We start from the raw sequence: 15,401 nt of genomic DNA on the forward strand, positions 1-15,401 counted from the left end.
AGGCGGGCGACTTTCCACCCCTGGCTGCAGTCCCCTGACAAGCCCAGAGACTGCTGCCTGGCACTCAGTGCCCAGCCAGGCAGTGCGGAAGCCCCAGGGAGTCATGGAGACACACACCCGGTCTGGCGGCCAGGCGGGGCCCCGCCTGGCAGGTCCCTCCGTGTGATCCGGGGGCTCTGGGATCTCGGGGTCACACAGCACAGCAGGTGCTGTCCGTACGGAAGCAAGGACTGGAGGTGCCCCTGGTGCGGCCGGGGCAGTGGCACCGTGTGCTCCGCGGGGGAATGGGCCTGGCAGGTCCGCTCTCCCTGGCCGCTGGGCGCCGGGTCCGCAGCAGCTTGTCCCTCCGGCGGGGGAGGGGCTGGGAGACGCCCCCTTCCTGAGGCTCCTCATCCTCTCTCCAGACACCGTGCTGTGCAGGTGCCCAGCTCAGCCTCCACAGCCTGGGCGCCGCACAGTCCTGACTTGTGCTGGGGTCCCCACGGGAGAGCCACACCCGCTGTTGGGTTTTCGGATGAAGTGGGGTGTCCAGCTGACTTGGCCTCTCGTCCTCAGCAGGGAGGCCCGCAAGCCTAGGCCAGCAGAGCTCAGCCGCATGAGTGCAGCCCAGAGACAGAGACTGCTGTGAGTGTACCCTGACCCCAATGTTCTGTCTGCCGCCCCAGCCTCCCTGCGCTCCCCGCCTCCGGTGCCCCAGCCTCCCCGCCCCAGCCTCCCCGGGCTCCCCAGCCTCCTGTGCCCCAGCCTCCCCGGGCTCCCCTGTCTCCCCGCCCCAGCCTCCCCGGGCTCCCCTGCCTCCTGTGCCCCAGCCTCCCCGCACTCCCCTGCCTCCTGTGCCCCAGCCTCCCCGCCCCAGCCTCCCTGCCCCAGCCTCCCTGGGCTCCCCAGCCTCCTGTGCCCCAGCCTCCCTGGGCTCCCCCGCCTCCTGTGCCCCAGCCTCCCTGGGCTCCCCTGCCTCCTGTGCCCCAGCCTCCCTGGGCTCCCCTGCCTCCTGTGCCCCAGCCTCCCCGGGCTCCCCAGCCTCCTGTGCCCCAGCCTCCCCGGGCTCCCCTGCCTCCTGTGCCCCAGCCTCCCCGGGCTCCCCAGCCTCCCTGCACTCCCCAGCCTCCCCGCGCTCCCCTGCCTCCGGTGCCCCAGCCTCCCACCTCCTGCAGGGATGCCAGGGCTTCCTGAGGCTCTGTACCTAAGCCCTGGTCTTACATTTGGGCTCTAGAGGTGGTCGCTCTTCCGGTCCTCTTTCAAGAGAGGAGTTAGAGCTGCTGTTCCTCAGGAGGCCAGTGCTCCCCAGGACTGTGGCTGTGACAGGGCTTCCTCTCACTGTCTCTGAGAGCAGGGCCGGCCCCACCCCAGAGGAGGTGGCCAGCAGGGCTGCGAGTGAGACCGAGACCCCAGCCTGCCTCATGGCAGCCGAGAGGAGCAGTGTGGTCAGGACTTCCGAGGCCGGGCGGGGTCAAGGCTCACCCCAGGGCCTTTGCAGCCGGCCGCGGTTCCCCGCCCGCCCCGGTCGCCTTCACCCCTGGCGTCTGTTGTCTGCGGGGCCTCTCTGGGTCCCTTGAGCCCGAGGGCGGCACTGGCTGGAGCCCGGAGCGCTGTGCTTCCTGTCAGCCTGGCTCCTGCGCACACTCTCCTGTCTCGTCTATGTGGCCTCACTGCGGGGAAAGTGCCCGTTACGTAAGGCCCAGTGCCCGCGGCACGTGTGGCCACTGGTCCCCGTCCTCAGCTAGGCAGCGGCCCTTGTCAGCCTCCTCTGTGGCCCGAGTCCCGTGGTGGTACCAGACCGTGTTGTCACTCCGGTGTAAGGTACCTGGGCATGGGGTCGCTGACTGCCGGCCTCAGTGCCGGGTCCTCCCCATCTGCTGACCTCTGGCCTCCCTCTTTCAGCGAAGAAGAAAGGATCCGGTTTCAGGAGCTTCTGGCCAGCCCGGCCTATAGAGCCAGCCCCCTGCTGGCCATCGGGCAGCAGCTAGCTCAGCAGATGCATCTGGAAGGTGGTAGCCGGTTCTGACCAGGTGATGTGTACGCCATGAGCCCCAAGGGACCCTGAGAGGGGCCATATCCTCTGGATTGTTCTTTGAGCCTGGTGAACACCCCCTATCCAGCACAGAGCCTCTTGGTAATAAAGTGCCTTATGGACCCGTCCCCTGTGACCCCAGGACCTTCCCATGGTTTGCTTCTGCTTCAGAGCCACCCTGGTCTTCTCCTCCTTGAGCTCACCCTGGGGTGGGGGCTCATCCCCTAGGCTAGACACCCAAGGTAGAGAGAGCAGGTGGTGGTTGACCTGGTAGATTGGGGAGTGCACCCGCAAAACTGGTGCCCGTCAATCCCCACTGGCCTGCGCAGCAGCAGCACCCTCCCAAGACCTCCATGAGGCCCCCAGCCATGTTGGGAAGGGAGTCCTGCTCGCCGCCCTGCCTGCAGGAAGTGCTCCCGGGCTGGGCCGCTGTGTGACTGCTCCAGCCTTGGCCGTCCTCATCCGGGTCCCTGCGTGGCCCCTGCTCCTTCCCCTCCTGGTCCCCTCTCCACCCAGCTCCCCCGAGCCTCCGTCATGGCTGCCCTCGGCCAGCCACCACCCCTTGAGGGCTTCCAGCCTGCAATGAGATACAGAGCAGGCCTGGCCTGGAGCCGCTTGGCTCATCTAGGTATTAGACACGGGTTTGGAGATGGGAGATTGGCCATTAGGCTCCATAATCAGGGTGTGGGGGGTGAGGAGCAGCGCCCCCAGCCCCCGGGCTCACCCGTCCCTGTGCTGCGCAGGGGCCAGAGAAGGGAGCAGCTGTGGGTGGGGTGAGGGCGGTCCAGGGCCTCCCACAAGGACCTTGGGAGGGCAGTGTGGCCTCCTTCCTGGGCACTGTGTCAGCCGCCCAACTCCATGTCCAGCGTGTGTGATTCACCCTCACAGAGGAGACACGGCGCAGACACACGCAGACTCGATCTCTACACACTTAGCCCCTTGTGGATAGAGCAGCCGTCCTCTGGAGTTCCTGACAAACCCACGTGTAAGTGGGACACAGCCTGTCCGGAAGCCGGAGGCAGATGGCGATGACCACTGCATGCTCCTCTGCAGAGCCCAGGGCCGCTTGGGATGTGCTGGTTGTGTGCAGGCCGGTGGGGGAGGCGAGCGAACTGGTAGCAGATCCGAGTGGACCACTGTGGATTTTGTGTGTTTTCTGGTCTTTGTAGGATAACATGAATGACTTGGCAATAAACAAGCGGGAAAGTGCTGCAGTGTGCCGGTTTTCATGCTGCTTAGGCTCTGGAGCCTAGTCGGTGTTCTGGTCGAAAGGTTACACAGCAGACAAAAGCCCCCTGGAGCGCAGCAGGGCCGCCTGCCCGTGGAGGGGAGGCAGTGTCCTGTGCTGGGTGGCGGCACGCAGCATTAAGCACAGGTGTCCCCTGCATGTAGGGTTCAGGGGAGAACGCACAGCCCTTGTGCATCTCCAGCAGGGGCACGTGCCTGGGGACGGGAAGGGGGGGACGGCTGCCTGCAGCACCTCCCGGGGGAACGAGAATGGGGAGGGGGATGAGGAGAACAGGGTGGGGATGGCTGCCCCACAGCGAGGCCTGCAGCACCTCCCGGGGGAACGACCGGGGGGGGGGGGGGGGGGGGGGGGATGAGGACAGGGTGGGGATGGCTGCCCCACAGCGAGGCCTGCAGCACCTCCCGGGGGAACGATGTGGGGGGGGGATGAGGAGGACGGGGGGGGGGGGGGGGATGGCTGCCCCACAGCGAGGCCTGCAGCACCTCCCAGGGGAACGACGACGGGGGGGGGGGGGGGGGGGGGGCGGGGGGGGGGGATGAGGAGGACAGGGTGGGGATGGCTGCCCCACAGCAAGGCCTGCAGCACCTCCCAGGGGAACGACAGGGGGGGAGGGGGATGAGGAGGACAGGGTGGGGATGGCTGCCCCACAGCGAGGCCTGCAGCACCTCCCGGGGGAACGATGTGGGGGGGGATGAGGAGGACGGGGGGGGGGGGGGGGGGATGGCTGCCCCACAGCAAGGCCTGCAGCACCTCCCAGGGCCAGGTTCCCAGCCCTCAGTGTAGAGGGACGGTGAACCTTGTTTTTGGTCAGTTGTGGGGCTTGAACTCTGGCCTGGGCTCTGGCCCTGAGGGGCGTTTTTAGCCACTTTGAGCCACAGCACCACTTCCATTTTTCCAGTGGTTAATTGGAGATAAGTCTCGTGGACTTTCCGGCCCGGGCTGGCTTTGAACCATGATCCTCTGCGTGGTTGGGATTGCAGGTGTGAGCCGCTGGTGTGCCTTCAGGGGTGTAGTGGAGGGGGGTTAGGTCTGGCCTTCCCCTCCCCGCGGGCTCCTGACTGGGCGCCCCTGCCGCCCCACAGCAGCCACGGACTGAAAGCTCGCTTCCTTTTCTCCTTCGTTCGTCCTCACGGACGATTTATCACAGAGGCAGGAGCCCCCCTTGGCAGCCCGAGAGCGCTTTGGCCCGCTGGGGCCTTCCCTACGTGGGCTCTGCCGGCGTGGCAGTTCTGTGGAGCTGTGTGGCTGGCCCCAGGACTGCATTGGCCCTGCGTGTGTGCGTGTGTGCGCACACGTGTGCGAGGAATGCAGCCAAGCGCCTGCTTTGCCCACCTGTGTGCAGGGGATGGGCCATGGGGGTGCCGTCAGAACCCGGGGTTTCTTCCTGTCACCACCCAGAGGTGAGCGCTGAACATGTGGGCACAGTGGGGGCCAGCCCTCCCTCTGCGCCCCACGCCCTGGGTGTGGCCACGTGGCTTCTCTCCCTGGCTCTGCGGCCACCAGGGTGCCCTGTCTCCTACAGGGCACCAGGCAGTGGGTGTGGGTGCCCTGCTCCAGGGGACCCCATTTTCTAATGTTTGTGTTGTGAGCCGAGCGCTGGGTCTACAGGCACAGGCTACACCTGGCACTGCCTGATCCCAAACACATCCTCAGAGTCTCCATCCCAGACTTTTCCTCAGCCCTTAGTAGACATCTGGTCTGGGCATTTGGGACAGTTTCAGACTCCTTTCCTCCTGGTGATTAGAGGGTGCATGTGTGGTCAATTGAGCTCTGTTGGGGGCGGGTGGCGGAGATGACAGGGACACAGGACATGTCCACAGGGGAGGTGGAGGCCCAGGGAGGGAGGCTGAGGACGTGTGCACGGCAGAGGCAGAGGTGGAGGCCCGGGGAGGGAGGCTGAGGGCGTGTGCACAGCAGGGGCAGAGGTGGAGGCCCGGGAAGGGAGGCTGAGGGCGTGTGCACAGCAGGGGCAGAGGTGGAGGCCCGGGGAGGGAGGCTGAGGGCGTGTGCACGGCAGAGGTAGAGGTGGAGGCCCGGGGAGGGAGGCTGAGGACGTGTGCATGGCAGAGGCAGAGGTGGAGGCCCGGGGAGGGAGGCTGAGGGCGTGTGCACGGCAGAGGTGGAGGCCCGGGGAGGGAGGCTGAGGACGTGTGCACAGCAGGGGCAGAGGTGGAGGCCCGGGGAGGGAGGCTGAGGACGTGTGCACAGCAGGGGCAGAGGTGGAGGCCTGGGGAGGGAGGCTGAGGACGTGTGCACAGCAGAGGCAGAGGTGGAGGCCCGGGGAGGGAGGCTGAGGACGTGTGCATGGCAGAGACAGAGGTGGAGGCCCGGGGAGGGAGGCTGAGGGCATGTGCACAGCAGGGGCAGAGGTGGAGGCCCTGGGAGGGAGGCTGCGATCAGGAGCTGAGGCTGGGAGGTAGAGCTTGGGGTGAGGGCTAAGCACAGCTATGGACAGGCCAGGGCCGCCCTCTCTCAGGGCTGGCCCTGGGGTCCTTTCCTTCGGCATTCTGCAGCGCCCATGCTGGCATTCTGGGTGCCGGTGGGTCTGTGCCATTGCGTGCTTCTCGGCCCGCTGGACGGTTTCTGAGCACCGAGGTCTCTGCAGGCGCCCAGCGTGCACCGTGGCACATGCCTGAGTGGCTGCAGAGTCATGAACCAGGCGGGCGCGGCCCCGGCACCGCCTCCATCTGCTTAGGAGTCCCCTGGGCGGGAACGGGTGGCCGGGCAGGAGCGCACCCCGGCTGCCTGTGGGTGCCGAGTGGACCGGTCCCCAGCTGTCCCGGGCAGGCCACGCAGAGGGGTGGTGCTGGCTTCGTGTGTCGCCGTGTGTGCCCCGCTGAGTTGGAGCGTGGGACCGTCCCCAGAGCCGTCCACAAGCCAAGTGTTGAGCAAACACCCGGTGTGTTGCTTCTGGAATGTTTCTCACACGGTGATAGCATTGCTCTGAAGCGGGAGGTGCTGGGGCCTCTCAGGCCTGGTCTGCCCGTGGCTGTGGGCAAGGAAGGCCCAGCCCTGTGTCCCGGCTCCAGGGCCGCTATCAGCCTGTGCTTCCAGGATGTCGGGGAGCCGGCTGGCTGCTGGAGATAGTGGGGGCTGGAACCCCGCCATTTCCTTTGAAGCCCGGCCCTTAAGGCCCGAGACCCTGGCTCCTGACCAAGATCCTATACCTTATTTTAAACTCACTGCATTTTCTTCTTCCAAAGAAACTAAGGTGATGTAAGTTGAAATGATAATTACACCCTAGTACTGATTTAGACTTAACCACAGAAGAGTAACGATTTTAAAGCCTTCATTCCACCTTTTGGGGGAATGAAAATTTTAAATTTTTGATAGAACATTACTCAGAAAGTGAGCCCTTGTTTTCCAAACTTGTTTCTTCCCAATAATGCAGATACTACGACTGCTTGTCCCGCAGGCCTGCCCGGTGCCCATCCCCACCCCAGCGAGTGCCCTCTGCCCGCCTCCCAGCCCTTCCCCACCCCAGCGAGTGCCCTCTCCTACCTACATCCCAGCCCTTCCCCACCCCAGCGAGTGCCCTCTGCCCGCCTCCCAGCCCTTCCTCACCCCAGCGAGTGCCCTCTGCCCACCTCCCAGCCCTTCCTCACCCCAGCGAGTGCCCTCTGCCCGCCTCCCAGCCCTTCCCCACCCCAGCGAGTGCCCTCTGCCCACCTCCCAGCCCTTCCCCACCCCAGCGAGTGCCCTCTGCCCACCTCCCAGCCCTTCCTCACCCCAGCGAGTGCCCTCTGCCCACCTCCCAGCCCTTCCTCACCCCAGCGAGTGCCCTCTGCCCACCTCCCAGCCCTTCCTCACCCCAGCGAGTGCCCTCTGCCCACCTCCCAGCCCTTCCTCACCCCAGCGAGTGCCCTCTGCCCGCCTCCCAGCCCTTCCCCACCCCAGCGAGTGCCCTCTGCCCACCTCCCAGCCCTTCCTCACCGCAGCGAGTGCCCTCTGCCCGTCTCCCAGCCCTTCCCCACCCCAGCGAGTGCCCTCTGCCCACCTCCCAGCCCTTCCCCACCCCAGCGAGTGCCCTCTCCTACCTACATCCCAGCCCTTCCCCACCCCAGCGAGTGCCCTCTGCCCGCCTCCCAGCCCTTCCCCACCCCAGCGAGTGCCCTCTGCCCACCTCCCAGCCCTTCCCCACCCCAGCGAGTGCCCTCTGCCCACCTCCCAGCCCTTCCTCACCCCAGCGAGTGCCCTCTGCCCACCTCCCAGCCCTTCCTCACCCCAGCGAGTGCCCTCTGCCCACCTCCCAGCCCTTCCCCACCCCAGCGAGTGCCCTCTGCCCACCTCCCAGCCCTTCCCCACCCCAGCGAGTGCCCTCTGCCCACCTCCCAGCCCTTCCCCACCCCAGTGAGCGCCCTCTGCCCACCTCCCAGCCCTTCCCCACCCCAGCGAGTGCCCTCTGCCCACCTCCCAGCCCTTCCCCACCCCAGTGAGCGCCCTCTGCCCACCTCCCAGCCCTTCCCCACCCCAGCGAGTGCCCTCTGCCCACCTCCCAGCCCTTCCCCACCCCAGCGAGTGCCCTCTGCCCACCTCCCAGCCCTTCCTCACCCCAGCGAGTGCCCTCTGCCCACCTCCCAGCCCTTCCCCACCCCAGCGAGTGCCCTCTGCCCACCTCCCAGCCCTTCCCCACCCCAGCGAGTGCCCTCTGCCCACCTCCCAGCCCTTCCTCACCCCAGTGAGCGCCCTCTGCCCGCCTCCCAGCCCTTCCCCACTCCAGCGAGTGCCCTCTGCCCACCTCCCAGCCCTTCCCCACCCCAGCGAGTGCCCTCTGCCCACCTCCCAGCCCTTCCTCACCCCAGTGAGCGCCCTCTGCCCGCCTCCCAGCCCTTCCTCACCCCAGCGAGTGCCCTCTGCCCGCCTCCCAGCCCTTCCCCACCCCAGCGAGTGCCCTCTGCCCGCCTCCCAGCCCTTCCCCACCCCAGTGAGCGCCCTCTGCCCGCCTCCCAGCCCTTCCCCACCCCAGCGAGTGCCCTCTGCCCGCCTCCCAGCCCTTCCCCACCCCAGCGAGTGCCCTCTGCCCGCCTCCCAGCCCTTCTACTCGTTCAGTGTTCTCTCCCAGCCAGTGCTGAGCCTGCCTGTGTAGACACTGGAAGCCTGGCTGGCCGGTTGGGCAGGACGTCTGGCCCCGTGGCTGGGGAGCCTGATGAGAATTTGAGGATGAAAGCAGGAGGCTGGTGGTCGGGGAGCCCCCGCCTGGGCCCTTTCCTCCAAGTATGGACCCGAACTCCATCTGGACTGCAAATCAGCCTGCGTGCCGTCCACCCAGGGCCCACAGCCGCAGAGGAGTCTGCTGTGAGCTGCCTGCGACAAATCCTGCACCACCAGGCTTAGGCTGGAGGTGCAGTGGGCCTCCCTCCCGTCAGTGAACCACCGGGAGGCGCTGACCTCACTGTGCACCAGTGACCTGGGCCCTCCGTCCTGCACTGCTGCATGCTGAAATCCCGCCACAGTCCAGCCCGCACAGTGTTCAAAGACACGGGGCAGCGGCCAGCCAGGCCCCCTTGTCCCCGGCTCTCCTGTGGGCTGAGCTGTGGAGCAGGCTCTGCGGGCTGCCCACCCGGTCCCAGCTGTAGATGCCACGGGAGACCTGTAGGTCAGCTCCAGGGAGAACAAAGGTTTCATCTCTGATGCCCTCTGGGGGCCTGCTGGCTGGCCGCACCCTTTGTGGAGCCTGAGGGCTTTTACTAAACACTCGGTCCTCAGTCCCTGGGCTGCATCCAGCTAGGGAATAAGTTCAGGCCAGAGCACCTGGGAAAGGGGCATGCAGCAGCCAGACCACCGGGCAGACTCACCAAGGCCTGGTAGAGCCATCTGCGAAGCAGCCACTGTGGGCCCCATGTCGGCCCTGTGGTTGGTAGACCCCTACTCAGGCAGGCAAGTCCACCCAGTCCTCCGTAGTGACAGAGCCCACCGCAACAAAGTTGTTAATAAAGGAGCAACTTTACTGAGAAGGTTCCTACACTGACCGGCCAGGGCCGCAGCGCAGGCTCGGGAGCTGGTACTGCGACCCCGAGCGGCCCACGCACAAAGACAAAATTCACAAGGTGAAGCCTGGTCACACAGGTGACCAATGAGATTGCCACACACCCAAAAGATTGCACAGTCCTACCAGACCACACGCAGGTGGCCAGTGAGGTTACACTTCGTCACATAATGGCTGTTTAAACCAGCCTATCACTTTTGGTTTAAATGACTCACGAATTCAATGGTAAGGCGGAACTTATGGTAAGCATACACAGAGGAGGAGTTTAGTGGAGTTTAACATAAGCATGTGAAAAAGGCGGAGTTTATGGTAAGTTCATGATGTTGCCAGTTTGAGCCAGATCACTGGCTGTTTAATCGGTCAGTCCTTCACAGAACAATGAAGGTGGGTTAAGTTGTTAAGGGGAGGGGGACCTAGAGGCATTCTTTCTGTTCCAAGAACTGGGCTGGTTGGAGCCAAGGTGTTGTTTAGAGGGTTTTTTTTTTTGTTTTTTCCTAAAATCCCTAAAACGAAGGCAAAGCCTGGAAAGAAGCTGTCCCAGCCTCTCAGGGCCTGTCAGGCCGCCCCCTGAGTCACCGTCTTTATGACAGCTGCTGAGCTGGGCCGTGGGAAGTGCGGTGTGGCCTGGTGGCTTGGACAGGGCTGAGCCAGGGCCGCTCGTCCACCCCGGGCGGTCCTGTGTGCGAGGATTCTCCGGCATGCCCGGCCTCACTCGGTGCAGGGTAAGGATTTTCCAGTCCTCAGGGAAGCCTCTACCAAAAAGCTGCCTAAAGTGACCAGACTGAGCACCAAGGTTGGACAGCCAGTGCCCCATCCTCAGCCCAGCGCGAGGTGTGCCTGTGTGCGCCTGTGCACAACTGCGTACGTAAGTGTGCACACGTGCCGGTGAGCTCTCCACAGATACGCTGAGCTCCCGTCCCCCACGCACGGTGTAGGCACCTGCCTTCAACGCATACTCTGCCAGAAGAGGAACAAAAGGTACCACCGCAGGCCATTTTTATGAACAAGAGAAGTTCAATGTTACTGAATTCCTTCTTGGTTGAGAAAGCACATGTTTTGTTGTCTTCCCTGCTGGCGGTGTGAGTGGTAGCTTTAATTTTCTGCACACTGCTGGACAGGGCTGTGGGCTTTGGGGGTCTCCTACAAGGACTGGGGCTTCCCAGCTACCCTAGGCATTTTCTTTGCTGGGCTCCGTGGTAGTGTTTTCTCCCCGAGCCGTGTGAACGGCCTGGCACTGCTGTCCTGCAGAGGCTCCTCCTGGAGGTCCCTGGGGCATCTCCCCTCAGGGGAGAGGGCAGGGATTCCTCCCAGCTGCTTGGCCCTGCCTTAGGGGACATTGGGTAATCCTAGCTTTGGACCTGGCTTCAGACAGCTCGCTAAGGGGCCGGGCACAGCCTTCCTCACTCAGCCATGCCTGCCCAGCCCCAACGTAGGGTTCTCTGAGAGGACCCCGCCCCCACCTGGCCAGGAGCCACTGGGGTTAAGGTTGCGCAGAGCTTGTTGTAATCTCTTGGGACTGACTCGTGTCAGGGGTGGGCTTCTGCCCCCTTGCCAGTCCAGCTCCATGGCAGCTAGGGTACAAGGTCCAGGTTTCCACAGCCATAAGCTGTGGCATGCACACAGTGGGCACTCGGCTGGTGATGTGCGATGTTGATGAGCACACAGTGGGCACTCGGCTGGTGATGTGCAGTGGTGACATGCACACAGTGGGCACTCGGCTGGTGATGTGCTGTGGTGACATGCACACAGTGGGCACTCAGCTGGTGATGTGCTGTGGTGACATGCACACAGTGGGCACTCGGCTGGTGATGTGCGATGTTGATGAGCACACAGTGGGCACTCGGCTGGTGATGTGCTGTGGTGACATGCACACAGTGGGCACTCGGCTGGTGATGTGCGATGTTGATGAGCACACAGTGGGCACTCAGCTGGTGATGTGCTGTGGTGACATGCACACAGTGGGCACTCGGCTGGTGATGTGCTGTGGTGACATGCACACAGTGGGCGCTTGGCTGGTGATGTGCGATGTTGATGAGCACACAGTGGGCGCTTGGCTGGTGATGTGCTGTGGTGACATGCACACAGTGGGCACTCAGCTGGTGATGTGCGATGTTGATGAGCACACAGTGGGCACTCGGCTGATGTGCAGTGGTGACATGCACACAGTGGGCACTCAGCTGGTGATGTGCTGTGGTGACATGCACACAGTGGGCACTCGGCTGGTGATGTGCAATGTTGAGCACACAGTGGGCACTCGGCTGGTGATGTGCTGTGGTGGCATGCACACAGTGGGCGCTCGGCTGGTGATGTGCTGTGGTGACATGCACACAGTGGGCACTCAGCTGGTGATGTGCAGTGGTGACATGCACACAGTGGGCACTCGGCTGGTGATGCGCTGTGGTGACATGCACACAGTGGGCACTCAGCTGGTGATGTGCAGTGGTGACATGCACACAGTGGGCACTCGGCTGGTGATGTGCAGTGGTGACATGCACACAGTGGGCACTCGGCTGGTGATGTGCTGTGGTGGCATGCACACAGTGGGCACTCGGCTGGTGATGTGCGATGTTGATGAGCACACAGTGGGCACTCGGCTGGTGATGTGCAGTGGTGACATGCACACAGTGGGCACTCAGCTGGTGATGTGCAGTGGTGACATGCACACAGTGGGCACTCGGCTGGTGATGTGCAGTGGTGACATGGACACAGTGGGCACTCGGCTGGTGATGTGCGATGTTGAGCACACAGTGGGCGCTCGGCTGGTGATGTGCTGTGGTGGCATGCACACAGTGGGCACTCGGCTGGTGATGTGCAGTGGTGACATGCACACAGTGGGCACTCGGCTGGTGATGTGCGATGTTGAGCACACAGTGGGCACTCGGCTGGTGATGTGCAGTGGTGGCATGCACACAGTGGGCACTCGGCTGGTGATGTGCGATGTTGATGAGCACACAGTGGGCACTCGGCTGGTGATGTGCAGTGGTGGCATGCACACAGTGGGCACTCGGCTGGTGATGCGCTGTGGTGACATGCACACAGTGGGCACTCGGCTGGTGATGTGCGATGTTGATGAGCACACAGTGGGCACTCGGCTGGTGATGTGCAGTGGTGACATGCACACAGTGGGCACTCGGCTGGTGATGTGCAGTGGTGGCATGCACACAGTGGGCACTCGGCTGGTGATGCGCTGTGGTGACATGCACACGGTGGGCACTCGGCTGGTGATGTGCGATGTTGATGAGCACACAGTGGGCACTCGGCTGGTGATGTGCAGTGGTGACATGCACACAGTGGGCACTCGGCTGGTGATGTGCAGTGGTGACATGCACACAGTGGGCACTCGGCTGGTGATGTGCGATGTTGAGCACACAGTGGGCACTCGGCTGGTGATGTGCTGTGGTGGCATGCACACAGTGGGCACTCGGCTGGTGATGTGCGATGTTGATGAGCACACAGTGGGCACTCGGCTGGTGATGTGCAGTGGTGACATGCACACAGTGGGCGCTCGGCTGGTGATGTGCAGTGGTGGCATGCACACAGTGGGCACTCGGCTGGTGATGCGCTGTGGTGACATGCACACGGTGGGCACTCGGCTGGTGATGTGCGATGTTGATGAGCACACAGTGGGCACTCGGCTGGTGATGTGCAGTGGTGACATGCACACAGTGGGCACTCAGCTGGTGATGTGCGATGTTGAGCACACAGTGGGCGCTCGGCTGGTGATGTGCTGTGGTGACATGCACACAGTGGGCACTCGGCTGGTGCCGTGCTGTGGCTGATGGGAGTCCTAGCAATGCCTGTGTCTATAAGTGAACATTTGGTCATATGGAGGTGGGAGGGTCACTGTAAATGAGAGGAACCCCCAGGGGACTCCGGCTGCAGCACCATGAGAACAGACAGCCTGCTCACCACAGGCCTCTAGCCCAAAGACGCTTCCAGAAGAGCCCCGGATGGCTTCTCTGAAAACAAGAGGAGGCGGAAGCAACTGCCACAAACGACAGTCCAGTTCCAGGCTGCAGAAAAGACGACTCGATAGGCTCTGAGTGTCCGGACACGGCAGTGCGTGCACTGAGGGACCGCGTAGCTGCGGGAGGGGTGGTGAGAACTTCCCCTGTGGCTGTAGCAGTCAGTAAGGAAGAGTGGATGTCTTTCTAGGAGAGAACAAGAAGCAAGACGCCGCTGAAGCTCTGGTGGCCGCCAGAGAGGGGCCCACGCCCCTGCCACATGGCTAGCCAGGCTGTCTTGGTACTGGGGACACCTATGCTCCCCAACCTTGAGTCCAGAGCCTCCCTTCTGGTGGCAGTTTAAGTCCATTGTGTGGCTCTGTGTCTCAGGGTGCTGTCTCTAGGCGCCATCCTGAGGTGACAGTCCCAGGTCTGGGTCTGGAGCCCCTGCCCGTGCCGGGTGGAAGGAGAGGGCTGGTGTGGACACACTGAGAGCTGAAGCAGCTGGACGCCTGGGCTGCGAGGGGGGAGGGGGAGGGGGCGCGGAGACGGAGCTCAGCCCGAGATCAGCGGTTCCTCCCGGCCAAGTGGATCTGACAGGCACGAGGAGGTGTCTCTGAGAGACGACATGTTTTAGACTACAAAGCAAGTCTTAACAAATAAAAAATTCAAAATGATTCCTTGTCTCTTATCAGATGATGATGGAATAGAAACACATGGAGGTGGAACAGAACAACGTTGAATGATCAGTAGCCACTGAAGAAACTGGAGGAAACTAACAAATGCCTAGAGTGAAATGAAAAGACCACTCAGCAGAGCCCGTGTGCCCTGCGCAGGCCCCGTCGCTGGGTGGTCCTGCTGTGGAACGAGCCCATCTCTCGGCCTGCAGTCCCGAGGCAGCCATGGAGCAGGGGGCCACGCCAGCGCCATCATCAATCACGCGGCTGTAAAACAAACTTAGCCTTGTGGTAATATTTAGGTTCTGTTTCCACTATCCACACCTAGAGGAATGTGTGTGTCTCCGCTGGGGTGAGTTGCATTCCAGGGTTGGCAGCACGGTCTGCTCTCAGCAGGGGCCTCTGCATGTCCACTTTGCGCACACACACGCGCACGCCCAGACACCAGCAGGCCGTGTCGGTGGGAGCTCGGTGTCCTCTTGATGCCGCTGGGTGCGGGGCTCCTCGTACGTTCTCAGTTCTCTCCCAGTCCCACTTGTGTCCAGGCGCTGGAGGGCTGGCTTCCCACCTGCCGTGTGGCGGCCACCACCCAGTGCACGGTGCCATGGCTGGCCGTGGTATTCGTCTGACTTGTGCTCTCCCTGCAGCGTGCAGTGCGGCCCCCTTGCCCACCCACAGGGCACCAAGACTCTTCTCCCAAGGCCCTGAGCACACCGCCATGTCCCTCAGTTCCCCAGGACCCTGCTAGGGTCACTAGACACAGCCCTTTGATCTGGAATCGCCACGGTAAACTTTTGTCAGTTCTCCAGCCTCTGGGATTTTGCTGTGGTCATGTAAAAGCACTAGTACAAGTACATTGGCCGTGTGCTCTGAGCAGGCACGAGATGGGGCCATGCCTGGGACTCTGCCTCAGTGATGTGAGGCGGGGTGGGGCTGGGGGTTTTCCCACCCTCGGCGGCAGCAGATGTGTTCTCCAGTCTGGAAGGGAGTCTGAGGTCCAGCCTGAGGGAAGTCCGGTGGGTTTGGGTACGGGGACCCTGCCCTCCCTCTGCCCCTTGCCTTTGTGGCCTGTGAGTCAGGGCTGAGCAGGCTCAGTGGGAGGCGGGAGTGTTTGAGGACAGTATGATGCAGGAGGGTGGGGCTGGGGAGACCTTCCTGCGTGCGGGAATTCTTCTCGCTGCTCGTAAGCGGGATTCCTATCTGTGAGACTCTGTCGAGGATTAGTTACTTATTAGGTGTTAAAGTTAGTATTCATATAAACAGGCCATGGTGCTGGGACCAGAGCCTACAAGTGTGTGAGCATGTGGTGTGTGTATATGTGTGTGTCTGTGTGTGAGGGGAGGGAAGAGAGAGTCTTGCTATGTAGCTCAGGCTGGCTCGGAACTTAAAATCTTCCTGCCTTAGCCTTCCTAGTGCTGAAATTGCAGGCATGTACCACCATGTGGAGGGGAGGGGGCAATACTGGAGTCTGAACTGCCTAGCATCATGCTCTAGGCAGGCACTCTACTGTTGAACCACACCTCCAACTCTGTTT

The 15,401-nt window shown here is 62.9% G+C and overlaps 1 protein-coding gene across 5 annotated transcripts in view; it reads left to right on the forward strand.

The window, feature by feature from the left end:
- Slx9 (SLX9 ribosome biogenesis factor) overlaps positions 1-3,220 on the forward strand; it is a 28,055-nt gene extending 24,835 nt beyond the window's left edge. For 3 of the 5 annotated variants that reach the window (XM_042671701.1, XM_042671696.1, XM_042671700.1), the window contains exons 5-6: positions 556-624; positions 1,882-2,147. In XM_042671701.1, the coding sequence (XP_042527635.1) occupies positions 556-624; positions 1,882-2,005 (193 nt within the window). In that variant the 3' untranslated portion in view covers positions 2,006-2,147. Of the gene's footprint in view, positions 1-555; positions 625-1,881; positions 2,148-2,899 lie in introns of those variants that run through there. The other 2 variants (XM_042671697.1, XM_042671698.1) reach the window with 2 other exon arrangements.
- Positions 3,221-15,401: the final 12,181 nt, after the last annotated feature.

This window comes from Dipodomys spectabilis, unplaced genomic scaffold (assembly GCF_019054845.1).
Source record: "Dipodomys spectabilis isolate Male_0828 unplaced genomic scaffold, ASM1905484v1 ptg000652l, whole genome shotgun sequence".
NCBI lineage: Eukaryota > Metazoa > Chordata > Mammalia > Rodentia > Heteromyidae > Dipodomys > Dipodomys spectabilis.